Raw genomic sequence first — 13,958 nt, 5'->3', positions numbered from 1 at the left:
TTTGTCCAAAATGTGTAGATGATTAGCCAATTTAGCCCCAAGGGCTATTCGTGCGCCTTGTTTAGACCAGAATGGCAGTCGCTATATCGTTTATATTTTGGACTTATAAAGTGAAAATGTTAGTGCATTAGCAGCAACATCCTTTCCCACATAAGAAACATATTCACCGCAGCGCTTCCCATCTGCTAAACACATGGCTACGTCCTGCATGTCTGCTATAGCCTAGGAGGACAGACAGGACACTTTGGCCTACAATACAAACTATTAAGCCTAATTTATACTTTGTCGTACGACGGTTTCGCCTGTCGCCTGTCGACACTGATCAACTCTATAGGCTAGTTGTCCAGCGACGCCGTCGCGTACGACAAAGGCTACATGTGTGCACCAAACGCTGTGACAAGAACTGGAAATATTTGAAGATGAACTTCAAAGACATGCAAGCTTCTCAACATGGTGAGTAAATAAATAAATACAAAACATTTCTAAAACAATATGATGTTGACCTCTCACCCCATTATTGTTATGCTCTAAGAAAAATGATTTTATTGGGCCTATGCGTGTTTAATTAAAGGAAGGATATCAACCCCCAAATAATGTTAACCTTTGCTTAATCTATTCTGTGGCCTAAATTCCGATTCTGAGTTTATTGTTACTGATATTAAAATAATAAAATGTAGGTCTATACTGTATGAACAGTTTAGTTGGCTATTGCATGTAGCTTAGATCCACTTTATACTTTATACAGTCCAATGTTCTATCACTAGAAAAATCTAGTGATAGAGCCTATTCAGAATGGATCAAATAAATGTGTTCAAATGAGTCCAATAAAATAACCGGCTTTTCTTATGGCTAATAACCAATTGACCGCTTTGGTTCTATTAGTCGGTAGGATCAGGCCAGGGTGACCCGGCTATTATTATTAAGCTACAAGTGTGCATGTTAGACAATTATGTCAGCCTGACATGTTGGTGTGCTGCAGCTGCCATCAAAATGGTTGTAGGACTCCCCCTTGTGGCTATAACTGGTAACAACAGTCCCTTATCCAAACCAAGGGAATAATGAACTGCTTTCATGTTTAAACCATAGCCAGTGGTGTAGTGATATTTGTAGAAGTGGGGGAGCCATCTATACCAAATCCCCTTTGCCCAAAATAGCAGATCTACAAGCTCACAATGCATTAATGCACTGTGAGCTTGTATATCAGCTATTTTAGACTACCAAGAATATGGATACACCTGGGATTTAATTTATTATAATTATTTTTGACCAAACCAAACATTTTAACTAGGGCCCTGCCAATAGCTCTATGGTTTAATTTATGGAGGGGAGTATTCCATAGGAGTTGTGTACAATTCTTGATATTAATATTCAAGAATAGGTTGGAGTTAATGGAGTTATCCACTCCCATCGTTATGTCTAATGGTTTCCCCCCCATATTCCGATTCCATGTTAAGTTACTTGCATGTTTGAATCAAAACAAGTCCAGAATACTGCTCAATAAAATTGAAATGAAAGTCCAGTAAATGTACCGTAAAAAAAAGCAGCAACATTGAGATAAAATTGATTAAACAGTTTATTTTTTCTCCTTCTCTTCAACAAACAGTTCTTTTAGCAATTGTCCAAGTATCATAAATTGTCAATTTCTTCTCCTTCTCTTCAACAAACAGTTCTTTTAGCAATTGTCCAAGTATCATAAAATGTATAAATAAAAGGCAAGCATAAAAAAAAAATCCCAAAACGTCCAGTCATTCCATCATCAATTGTACATCTTTAGGCTTATTCGCTACAATCTAATACCAAGCTAAAAATCCCAAAACGTCCAGTAATTTCAACATCAATAGTACATCTTTAGGCTTATTCGCTACAATCTAATACAAAGCTAAAAACAAACCCAAAACACTTTGTTTTAGGCTGATATGTTTCAATATTGCTAAGCTTCTAAACCCAAACTAAAGTAAAACATGTTTAAGGCAACAGCATAACAATTTCTCCTAGTAGACCCTACATACAAAGCAAAGACAATTGAAAATAAATTAAATGCATTTCCTGGTTAATCAAAGAAGGAATGTGTTGAAGACTAGTTTCACAAGCCAAGGAGGTCTGCATAGTATACACAGTACAAATCCGGTACCTTAATTGGTGTAAAAATGTACTCCTAAGGGTTCAATGAACCACTTTAATACTGTCACCCCTAATTTGGGCACGTTACTGTATATGCGAGCATTTTTTTTAAATAAATCTTTTTTTTCTCTCATTACAGAACTACAAGCTCACAATGCACCGCATAGAATAGATCAACGGTTTAAAAAAAATGTTTTGTGAAAATAAAATAAGTGGTGAACACTGAACAGAGGATTTGACTGTAGGGACACAACGTAGGGTTCAAAATGTAGAGTCCAACTACTAGCCTACAGATCGATGGGTTTGGTGGCAGACAGCAGCCCCGTTGGATGGAGAGGGTTCCTAGGAGAACCTCTGTAATGATGACGCACATCTTTCTCTGTAACCTGTCGCACGAGAGTCTCCACTGAAACCTTCTTCTTACCGGCGGCCAGGACAGAGGACTGCTGCTGGATCTTGTTGGTCATGTCACCCAGAGCACAGGGCCGTGTGCCCTGGGTGACTCTGGGTCTACGGGCCAAGGTGCTGGGCCTTTTGGGTGGAACCGGAGGGGGCGGCTTCTTTATGACCTGAACCGTGTCAGAGTGGGACGGTCCCAGTGGTGGCAATAGCTGGAGCCGAGCGCCAGAGGAGAGAACACTCTCGCTCACTGACTTTGTTACAGGGCTTCTGAGGCTGGAGGGTTTTCTGCTGTCCCCCAGGAGCGAGTTGATCCGGCGGACAGACTGGCGCACGGGGGTACGCTGGAACTTCATGGGTGACCTGATGTTTCTAGCCTTGAAGTCTTTGGGTGAATAAATGGTGAGCTGGTTGAAGCGCTGCACGTGGTCTAGCACTCTGAGCCTCTGGGTCTTCAGGCTGTCCTGCGATTCAGGTGGTTGCTGTTCTTGGGCTTTGGCAGAGACCTCCGTGGGCAAATCGACATCGCTGCGTGGCACGCTGCGCTCGGGAGGCGTGGAAAGTTCATCGTCGAGTTCCGGGCCTGGCCTGCATGGGGTGGACTGCGAGCCTGCTGAGATGGCCAGGTTGAAGTGAGCGGGACTCTGGATGTCCAAGGCATCGATCAGTCTGCTGCTGTTCATATTCTCAATCTCATCCCTCGTCAGTCTGGCTACAGAGTTAGTAGCATTTTGGCTGCTGACAACATCGCAAAGTGAGGATTCATCGCCATTCTTAACCGGAGTGCAAAATGTGCCCAGGTCGAATAGTGCACTGTCTATATGCAAAGGAGACAACTGGGCAATTTCAATCTGGCCAAAGCTGATGTTTTGGTCATAAGCCAGCTGCCTCTGCTGTGTAGGGACAGCACATGTCTCTGTGTCTATTGACTGAACTTGCCGTATAGGAGTCTGTGGCGGTGGCATTAAGATGCTCTCAGAGGGTTTGGTAAGGTTCTCCCCACAGCGGCCGCGGTCGAGGTCCTGTGCGACAGACTGCAGGTCACCAGCGGCTTCTGCCAAGGTCGTCTTGATCTTGAGCAGAGTCTGACCGCTCCGGGTGTGCATTTCGGCGATGGAGGCCTCGCTCTCCAGGCTCTCTACACTGGAGGCACAGCACAGCGTTTTGGGAAGGCTGACCCCCAGCGGAGGCTTGGATACCATGATGGCTGGCTCAGAGGAGTAGTAGTTGCTCTTGAGGCCCCGAGTCATGGGGGTGTCTGTGAAGGATCCGCCGCCGAACACATGGACATCGTCGGGCGTCTCGTCACTCCACGAGGTCCGGAGGGTGCTTATGTCACACTGGGGCGTCAGCAGGTTATCTTCAGACTTACTGAAGTACTTGGAACCTACAGAGATGAGAGGGCAAGTAGCATCAGTCTAAGATCATTTGCAGCATTATGTTGATTATGAACTTCATGAAACTTCAAAGCCGATTGACTTCTTTGTGCAAACTCACTCTTGGACTCGCTTCCCTTATGCAGGAAAGCCGGGCTGAAGTCTTTGTCTTTGGTGGGGAGGAAACTGGTGGTGCTCTCCTGAGTGGCAAGTCGCCAGCCAATGGATTCGGCTCCCTTTGTCAGCAGCATGGAAATGAGAAATAAAAGATGAAGGATTCTACTGAGTAGATCAAGAGATTAAACTTTTGTTAGTTGTGTTGTTAAAAAGAGCCCTACAGATGTTAAACAAGCGCAATGCATCGTGTTAATTCTGTGAATTTTCAGTTAGTTCTTCAGAGGGTGATCACGTTCACTCAGAAGAAACGAGATTATTGGGTTTGTTGCTCATGAACAATTTTATTAAGTCACAAATATACAGAATAACGCAAAAGAAAATGTCTCCAAGGGGTATCTCAGACAGCTAGTGCAAGCCTTATGAATCATAAGGATTGAGTATGAATCCAACGTGCAGGTCTCTCTTTCTCTCTGCTCTAGTGGCCTCTCTGGTCTTTCCTTGCTCTTTTTCTGTCCTAATTTCCTCTCTCTTTACACTTCTCCATCTAAATAAAGGATGAAAATAAACCCCTAACAGCCCATGAAACATAAGTACCCATAACCAAGGCAAGCTCAGTTTAAGTCCATCTGGTGAAATATTACATTATTTCAGGCTGAATGTTAAAACACATCCTACAAAATTAGGATTGAGAAACTAAAAATTAGTCATGGCTTGTAATATTTTTTACAATCATGAATGCAATCTTTTCCAAAGACCTGAAGTCCATGCTCACATTATTTTAAATATTACTTTTTGTAACTATATTTTAAGTCCCACTAATAAAAACCAAGCAAATAGCAAATGCAAATAAATTCCAACAAAAGTGCTACAGTGCAACACTGTACCCGACAAATTGCACCATGCATGCATAGATATTAGATATATTTTGATTAATATAATTAATTGAAACTGCATTGATTTGGAGCAATGTCATTTGTTTATCTGGAATGTGAATGATTTTTTTTCAGGAAACCACACTTACAGCTTCTTTGCTGCTTTTCCCAAGGCTAAAACGTGAACGTAGAGTCTTGCGAGGTGCTTCTTTCTTGTCGACTTTGGGAGAGAAGCAACCAGCTTTTCCAGACTCCACTCTGAAAGATTAAGCAGATTAATGTAATGAATCAGATAATGTATAGATACCTTTATTATCCCAGTTCTCTCATTTATACATTACTGTACACATAAAAGAGAGTGAATCCCACCAACGTTCTAGGTTAGACGCGCCTTACCATGTCTGAAAAGCTCCCGGACAGGCATACTTTTTTTTACTGAGGTAAGTATAGTTTTACTGATGTTAGGTTTAGGTTTCTGGTTTAAGGACTTCAGTGTTTTGTACCATACAATTGTATGTATAGAACAGAACAAAATAATGTTTGCTTTCGCCGTCTTTGTTGAAGAAGTCCGGGCAATTATGTTTTGAGGCAATTAAGGTTAGGTTTAGGTATAGTTGAAAAATGATAAGTGTCAACAGTGACTACTGGCCACAGCAGGGCTTTCTTTAGAACTGCGGTGGATAGGATCTATAATAACAAATCAGGCACTGGTATGATGATGACTTTCTTAATAATGGATAGTCGGGATCATGTTGAAAGAAAACCTTTATAATATACTATGAATATAAATAGAATACCTGTTGACTGCATGCCTGTTGCTCAGCCGTCTGTTCTTTTTCCTTGTAGACGGTCTGCTGGACTTCCCTACTGAAGACATTGTGTTATGGGAAGAGTCCAAGACCTCGGAGGAACCACCACACGCTGCAATGATGAAAGAAACAAACGGCAACATTGTTCAAATACTTCCTGTCAGATGTGCAGTGTAAACACGAATAACAGACAGCCCATCTGACCAAACATCCATACCTGATCTGGGAGTGGAGGTTCCACTGAACAGAGTGTTGGGAAGTAAGTCTATACCCAGGTTCTTTTTAATGGATCTACGTTTCTTGTTTGAGAATCCAAAGCTTTGACCCGTTTCCAAGGTCTGTTTTCGCTTGGAGATCGGCGTTGCAATCACAGGAGTTGCAGAGGAAAAGACTGGCAAAAATCATACAAGAATCAATCAATGCACCAATAAGATTTAATGATCTCCTTTTGAAGTAAGAGTAGACGACGAGCAGATGTTGAAGCACTAGGAAGATTAACACGAATGACAAGGCAGACAAGACAAAGAGCGAAGCAACCCAAATTCATCAGGCAATATTCAATTGTTCAAATCAAACGCATCATTCATTATCAAGGCAGTTGTGAACTTGTGAATCAAATGCAATACAGTCAAGTTCATGAAGATTTGATGGATGCGAGCTAGATGTCATCATGCTACATGTCAGTCTATGCTAGGGTTGAACAGGTGGAAAACACTACCAGACCTCTATACCTACCATGTCTGTCTGACTGGGGACTATTTGTCGGTGTTCTGTTCGTTTTTAACTTATTCAGAGCACCATTGACCACATCTGAAATGTGAAACAAACCATATATAGCATCTCTTTAAGATGGCTACATCTGCATTTAATACGATAAATTACATGCCCCGTCAAAGGTTGGGCGATATGACTTCAAACAATATCACAATTAGTTAAAACTTTTGCTTCAATTATAATTAATGAACGATTAAAAATAAATAAAGCGACACTTTGTAGATCTATTCGTTGATACATAAGAAATATTTTAAAAAGAAAAAAGAAAAAAACTTATTTGATTAACCTACATGAGCAAGAGTTGTTTATTGGTTCTAAATATCAGTTTCTAAATGTTTTCAGGCAATTTCTGGGCCATACCTCCCAAGCTGCGCCTACGTCTCCTCTTCATCCCCGAGTTTGAGTCGAGTTCCTGGGGTCCGTCTTGAGGTGACAGAACGCTGGCCTCACTGCCCAACATGGCTGGAACCTTCTCCATGAGGAACTGTGGTAACACACCTATCACACAGAACAGTACAACAATTACAATTTAGTAGTCAAAATGTGTGAGAAAATGTGTAAAAACTTCAACTATCAATTATATGACGCTTGTATTTATTGTATGTATATTAATTTATACATTTGTTTTGTGGGTAAACATATTATACCACTGCAGTGCAGACAGCTTGTACAACAATGGTAAATGATTACAACCATGGCCAATAAGCTGTGGCCTTGCCATAATAGCATCTAACTTAGTTTGTAGATAGTCTATTTGAAGTATATAAGATATAAGTGGTTAACCTTTGTTGTCTAAATTAACAGCATCTGTCATTTTAGAATGTTACGTTGGCTATTAAAAAATAGCAGATATACAAGCTCACAGCCTGTCACTTCCTGCCGCGCTGCGAGCTTGTACATCTGAACTTTTTTAGTTTTTCATCTTGAAAGTGTGAGAACTACTGATTTAGAAGGCATTTGTAGAATGGGCCTCAGGTCTTAATGTGTGGTAACCTTAAACTCGTGAGTGTAAAATTAAACCAAATGGACCCATACAGGTCCGTTTGGTTTCATTTTATGCTCTCAAGAATTAAATTGTTGGTAAACAACTGCATTACTTAATTTACAAGAAGTCTACACAATTAGAGAATGTAGAAGAATTGTTATTTTGATCAATGTGTACCTGTTGTCTCTTATTGTGGACAAAATATTATCCAACGACAACAAAATATTCAAAGTCTTGGGTCTGAGAGGCTAAATGTCATCAAATGGTAGTCCGTGGCTCAAATGCAGAATAAATAATGGGCCTTGATGTGAAAAGGGTTGAAAACCACTGTGTTAATGGCATTGTTTTAGAAATGTCGTCTACTCTAGTCTAGACTAGGGTCGTACCAAAGTCCTGAGCGCTCTCAATGAAGCAGTGGATGACTGCTGCCTGCAGCTTGAGGCGTTTCTCTGTGCTGGCGTTCATCTTGTCCGTTCCCTCTGCAGAGTGGAGGAGGTTAGGGGCCAGGATCAGAGACAGGTTACTGCTGTCCATCTTGTTCTCTGCACTCCTATGGGGTAGCCAGTGGCACAGCAGTTTGATTTATAGCAAACATTTCAACGACAAGGCATTCAAAGGAAACGCAATTATAAAATAACATACATTAAGATTCCTAAAACAAAGGTAAAATAGAATATAGTTACAGTGCAGAAGAGAAAAGAAAAAGGCAAACAGAAAGGTCTTGTTTTCTGGGAGTTTGTTCCAGATATGTGGTGCATAAAAACTAAGTGCTGCTTCCCCATGTTTATTTTTTGTTGTATGGTCAGAAAGCAGGCCTTTGTTTCCCAGATGACCTGAGGGGTCTGGATGGTTCATGCTATCGTACAAGATCAGAAATGTATTTTAATTGGAACAAGCACAGCAATCACAGACTCAGAGTACAATTAGAACCGGAATCTATGTATTGGCCAGATAATTTTGACTTGGTGCATTGATCTTCTTGCATAGAAGAAAACATAAAAACAAGAAAAAACTGGACAAATAATAAAGATATAAAAATATAGAGTAAATGTACCCATAAACGCAACACTGACAAGTATTGACTCACTCACTGTCTGCCCTACTACTTCAAGTTCAGATACAAATATAATATTCTTGAAGGTCAGACAGAAATTTTTAAATGCTTAGTGGAGCTGTAATGTGTGGACATTTAATGTAAGATTAAGCCATAAAATAAAACAATTCATTCGTTTAAAAAAAACTCTATTACCTCCTGGACACATTGTGGAGGAAGTCAAAAAAGTAGCGCAGCACGCCGAGGTTCCTGTCGGGCAGTACGCAGGACAGCAGCAAGGTGGCGGCGGTGCGGTCTACCTCAGCGGTCAGCTGCTGGGCCTTGAGAAAGGCCTCATGCAGCTCCGCGGGCAGCACGGGCTCCGGCAGCTCCCTGAAGAACTGCTTCACCAGGCCGGCCACGTCGCAGGGAACCGAAGTGGACAGACACTCCTCGCCCCCATCCAGCTTGGCCTGGCCGAAACAATGCCCCCCCACCAGTTACTTATGGCATACTTTGACGGTGTCCATGCACAAAAATGCATTGTTTTGAACTGAAACAATGTTTGCATCTAGACCTCACCCGGGGTCACCAAATGAAAGCAAGGTCGACGCAAGCCATCACTCACCCTGAGTGCTTTCAGACGAACAATGGAACCTGACTTTCTGAACAGACCCTCCGTGTCTACGTGCGCCAGCAGCATCATGCAGGCATCGACCAGAAACCTGAGAAAGCATACACAAAATAAATAATAGCAAAACACTTTTACCCATTTTTAGACCTGGAAAGCGTTATTGTCATTATACCGTTCCATCATGTCATTTTAGATTTTAGCTATGTAGAAACGTAGGTTTTTCAGAAAACTGTTTAAGATTCAAAAGGCATTTAATTCCTGCCAGGCAAAAAAAAAGGAAGAGACTAGTATGGCACTTTAATTTAAAGTGGCCAATGCATTGCATGCACCTACGCGTTGTGGCACAACTGCCTTCACCAGGGTCCTAAATTAAAGGCTTTTTAGTTTTCTACAAGAGTGCCTTGGTCTCCCTTTTTTGCATCAGTTCTGTCACCCAGTTGTACCAAACCATAGAGCACCTTGTTGGAATCTTAACATTTTCTACTCTGACCAAACAGACGCACTCCTTCCTCTCTTCATGTCTACATGAATGCTCTACTTGATCACATTATAGCATCACATAAAAGTACCTAGCGCATTGAGCTTGTTGATCTGCTACTTTTGCATTAGAATCCTGAAAAGTAACAGTTTTGGACATACAGTAGGAGAATTCCATCCGACAGACGATTTGTAGAATCGGCCTCAGGTCTAAATGGGGTCATTTGCTGGATTTTTTTAGACAAGCTTTCTCCACTTGCCTTGGTACACCCCCATGTTCAATGTTATACTGCGGAAGTCTCTCCAGCTGCACTCCAAACACCTTCACCTGAGGGAGGAACACAGCATTCATAAGTCAAAAGGACAAATTATAAATCAACCAAAAAGTGAAATTGATTGAATGTGCCTCTTAAGTCTCTCAAGCACAAACATGTGATCTTTAATCTCGGATGAGTGAGTGTGCTTGGAGTTCCCAAGATTCAAGAGGTTTATTCGTCACATGCTCATACAAGTATGTGCAGTGAAATGTTCTCTCTCTCTGTGAAGGTTAGAGTTCCTTTGCCAGAGGCTGTCACATCACAGGTGTTTTAAAAAATAAACATCAAATCGACAGTTGGGCTAATCCCTCCGCTGGATGTCAGTTGGTACAATTTTACAAAACAAGTCCTGAAATGTGGAAGTTAAAATTTGAAAAGTACTTCACACCTTGTGACTCTTTTAATTTGTTTACCAGAAACAAACCCAGAGTAAACATAGGACCTCATTTGTTCATTTTCAAACTGTGCCCGTGAATGTTTATTGAATTAGGCATTAGTACCAGAAGAAGAAGAAATGCGTTCTGGTAAATCAAGTTTACCAAGGGTAACTGGACTAAGCATCAGATACTTGTTTACAGCCAGGCCCACATGGAGCATTTCATGGTAGTGGTTCAATGCCTTGTCCAAGGGCACTTCAACGGTGGTAATTTTAACGTGTCGGACCGCTGATTCGAACTGGCGACCTTCCGATATCTAGCCCGCTCCGCAATCCACTCGGCCACCGCTGCCACAATCGCTGCCACCATCGTTGTTGACGGGCAGAAACCTATCTCCATATTTTAGCATTTTGTTTTATTTTATAAATTAACATCCTACAGGGTCACACAAAAGCATCAAAAGTAGAAGATCCATAATAAACTTGTAGACCTGCTACTTTTGAATTTGAATGCTGCCTGGAAAGTAACAGTTTTGGACATGAGGTTTCCACCCAACAGAGACAGCAGAAGATATCCTGTTAAGACATTAGCAGATACATGGTGACATCCAACTACTTCTGAGTTAACTGTTCACAACATCACATACTGAAGGAGTCTGTTTCCTAGGCGTTTCTGAGAAACTCAAAAACATCAAACCCATAATTATCGCTGCTGTGTATCCATTTGTTACCAAAACAGGTCCATCTGCTTTTCTAAATAGAAACAGGTCCAGATTTCTGAAAACAGTGGGTCTCAAAGTGGGGTCCAGATAAATTAATAGTATCAAAGATTTAATACTATCAAAATTAGGGTCATCCACTTTAAACATAGGCTAGTTGAACATGATGTGCGAGCTTGCGGATCTGCTAATTTGGAAATATTTTTTAAACAATGGCCAAATATATGTTCATTTGGGGGTCCTTCCTTGATACGAAAATGTTTGAGAACCACCATCCTAAACACTTGGCAGATTTGTATTCAACAGTAATCTGTGGTCATCATTTTTATTTTTTCAGTCTTGCTCACAGTTTGTAACGCATAGAGTAACAATTACATGCTAAACAAAATGAGCTGGCGGGTAAACCCACAATTATGCAAATGTTATCAAATGCACATAACAATAGAACGGACCTGTTGATTGCACACAGTCTGACACACAAGTGAGGAAGTAACGGAGGACAATGCGTGGCCGTGCCAGACCCGGTTCGTTTATTCCAAAATCTACACTCACCGTGCAGGTAGAGGATGTCGACTTGCAGACGTTTGCAGTTTGTTTGGTTTTGTGGTTCCAGTTCTTCACTTTAATTCCATACGCTGCACGGAGGTGTTGCACGGCCACCAGCCGCATCACGTTCCTCTCCGCGCCCTTCATCATGTCTTTATCTGAAAGAAAGGAGATGGAATGAACTCACTTGAACGGCAGTTTTGTTTTTTCCCCGATGCTTGGATCACAAGACGGTCATACGACAGTCGCCAAGTTACTTTTCTCTTTAAAGGGGTGTTCTACAGTCCAGTCATTCATTCCACTAGAATCCCGACCACACACACCCTTCTGTCTATCTGGACCAAAACAACCTCTAGTCCACTGGATCTCAAACCGTCAAGGTCCCCCACATTATATTACATATATGTATTTGCCCAACTAACTTGGCCTGGTACTCCCTGCTCTAGTCTAAATTCCTCGTCCCAGTCATAGACGACACACAACACGCTCCAAATACAGTCGTCGATGCACAGCCGCTACTAAGTAATCGGTACTGATAAATGGTCGGTTGACAACACAAGCAGTTCAGCTCATAATTACAACCAATACAGCACCAAGGAAGAAGGAACGTAATGTACTGCAATGTGGCAATACTAGCTAGCTAACGTTAGCCGCTCGGCTAAACCTACAAAGAAGACTGATCCGTTCAAAAAGCACAATGAAATCACCACCTACCTCTTCAGAAACGGTCTCTTAAAACTTATAAACACTTGTATTCCTGGCATTTATCCCGTCATAACTGTCAGACATAAACTGTTCTTCGCTATCCCTCAGTGCTAACCCAACTGCGTGATAACCATATGTGGGTTTGTTTAGTGTTAGCCTCAGCCTGACTGAGCCTCCTATGCTAGCCAGGAGGAGGAGGAGGAGGCTAGTGTTATTGTTTCCGTACATGTTTCAAACGGCAGCGCTCCCTGCGTTCTGAGCTGTGATTGGCTAGAACGGGTTCGAATAGCGACACACTGTGGCGTTCGTTTTGCTCTTGCTGTCTGGGCAGGCCATTGGGGTGGGGCTTTTTTTGATTGATTGATTGAAATATTTATTAACAGTTTGTAGAATTTACAGTACATTTTAAGCACAAACTCAATACAAAGACTGTCAACTGTGAGTGGACGACCCAATTAAGCATTACACTTGTTTACAACAGGGTCCACATTGTTCAATTCATCAAAACATTTAAAGACATACAAACATTTAGAGACATACAAATAGACATTTCTATGTAGCTAAAGTACAGAACAGGAATTCATCATATGGGAAGCAAAAAAGGGAAAAGATACAATATACAGTGAGGGAAAATGGGGGGGGGGGATTCAGATTTTACAGAGGCCAGTTTCGAATTGCAGCCATCCGTAGGTGCCCTTTGAGAGCGGTTTTGAAGGAGTCAAGGGATTCACATGTCTTAATGACTGTTGGTAGGGCGTTCCACATTTTGGTGGCATAGGAGCGAAAATAATTTAGTCCCTTGTTTGTGCCGAATCTGGGTTGTACATGGTTTGTTGCACTCCCTCTGGTGTTGTGGGTGTGGACTTCGTTTACATTAAGGAAGTATTTAGACAGGTACATGGGTATCTTGGTGGTGTATCGAATCTTGTGGACCAGACCCATTGCAAGATGCTGTACTCTGTCGTCGACCCTAAGCCATCCCAGCCTGTCAAAGTGGGCAGGGGTGAGGTGGGTTCGGGGGGTGAGGCCAAGTAGGAGCCTGACCAGTTTGTTTTGGGAGGTCTGGAGCCTTGTTTTAAGGGCCTTTGAGGTGCTGTGGTACCAAGAGGTGGATGCATAGTCAAAGAAACCTTGTACGAGGGCTCCTGTTAAGGTCTTCAAGGTGTTTTTGCTGACCAGTGAGGAGATCCTGTAAAGGAATCTTGTTCTTTGATTGACTTTTTTGATTACGTTGGTGGCCATTTTATCACCGGAAAGATTGGCCTCCAGGATGGAACCTAGGTAGGTAATTTGATCTTTTCGTGTGATAATATTGTCACCCACTCTAACCAAGAAGCCATCTGCCTTGCTGAGTTTACTATTTGATCTGAAGAGGATGGATTCAGTTTTTCCCAGGTGTAAGGATAGTTTGTTATCAGCGAGCCAGGTGCAGATTCTACCGAGTTCAGAGCTGAGGGTCTTTTCAACCTGCAGTTTGTTCCTGTCCGAGACCAGCAGTGCTGAGTCATCTGCGAACAGGAACAAGTTGCAGTCACAAGCTGAAGTCATGTCGTTAACATAAATTAGGAACAGTAAAGGCCCTAGTATGCTTCCTTGTGGGACGCCACAGCTCACTGGGAGGGGAGGGGACAGTGTTCCGTTCACCTCCACCATCTGTTCTCTCCCCTCCAGGTAGGATTGCATCCAGCTCACTGATGT

At 42.1% G+C, this 13,958-nt stretch overlaps 1 protein-coding gene across 2 annotated transcripts; it reads right to left on the bottom strand.

The window, feature by feature from the left end:
* Positions 1-1,566: 1,566 nt before the first annotated feature.
* On the bottom strand, positions 1,567-12,393 carry arhgap11a (Rho GTPase activating protein 11A). Of its 2 annotated transcripts, XM_083791423.1 has the most exons (12): positions 12,270-12,393; positions 11,562-11,713; positions 9,858-9,925; positions 9,115-9,211; positions 8,703-8,959; positions 7,840-8,003; positions 6,829-6,966; positions 5,912-6,085; positions 5,683-5,806; positions 5,035-5,143; positions 4,018-4,132; positions 1,567-3,907 (listed from the first exon to the last, which is right to left on the bottom strand). In XM_083791423.1, exons 2-12 carry the CDS (start codon positions 11,703-11,705, stop codon positions 2,409-2,411), a joined length of 2,889 nt encoding a protein of 962 aa, XP_083647549.1. In that variant the 5' UTR covers positions 11,706-11,713; positions 12,270-12,393; the 3' UTR covers positions 1,567-2,408. The 2 variants fall into 2 exon arrangements, with proteins under 2 accessions (XP_083647549.1, XP_083647548.1); XM_083791422.1 differs by lacking the exons at positions 9,858-9,925; positions 11,562-11,713; positions 12,270-12,393 and adding an exon at positions 6,430-6,504 and having other exon boundaries at positions 9,115-9,207.
* Positions 12,394-13,958: the final 1,565 nt, after the last annotated feature.

The sequence above is a fragment of the Protomyctophum parallelum genome, assembly GCF_964188405.1.
Source record: "Protomyctophum parallelum genome assembly, chromosome: 20".
NCBI classification, from domain to species: domain Eukaryota; kingdom Metazoa; phylum Chordata; class Actinopteri; order Myctophiformes; family Myctophidae; genus Protomyctophum; species Protomyctophum parallelum.
The sequence above is the reverse complement of the archived record's forward strand: the minus strand, read 5'-3'. Positions and strand labels throughout refer to the sequence as shown.

Bases quoted from the DNA above. Each gene is read 5' to 3' on its own strand.
- arhgap11a (XM_083791423.1), bottom strand. From the start codon at position 11,705: ATGATGAAGGGCGCGGAGAGGAACGTGATGCGGCTGGTGGCCGTGCAA. The intron at 5,807-5,911 runs GTATGGATGTTT...TCATCATTGCAG, and splicing joins AACCTCCACTCCCAGATCAG to CGTGTGGTGGTTCCTCCGAG. The intron at 4,133-5,034 runs GTAAGTGTGGTT...CTGCTGACAAAG, and splicing joins GGAAAAGCAGCAAAGAAGCT to GGAGCCGAATCCATTGGCTG.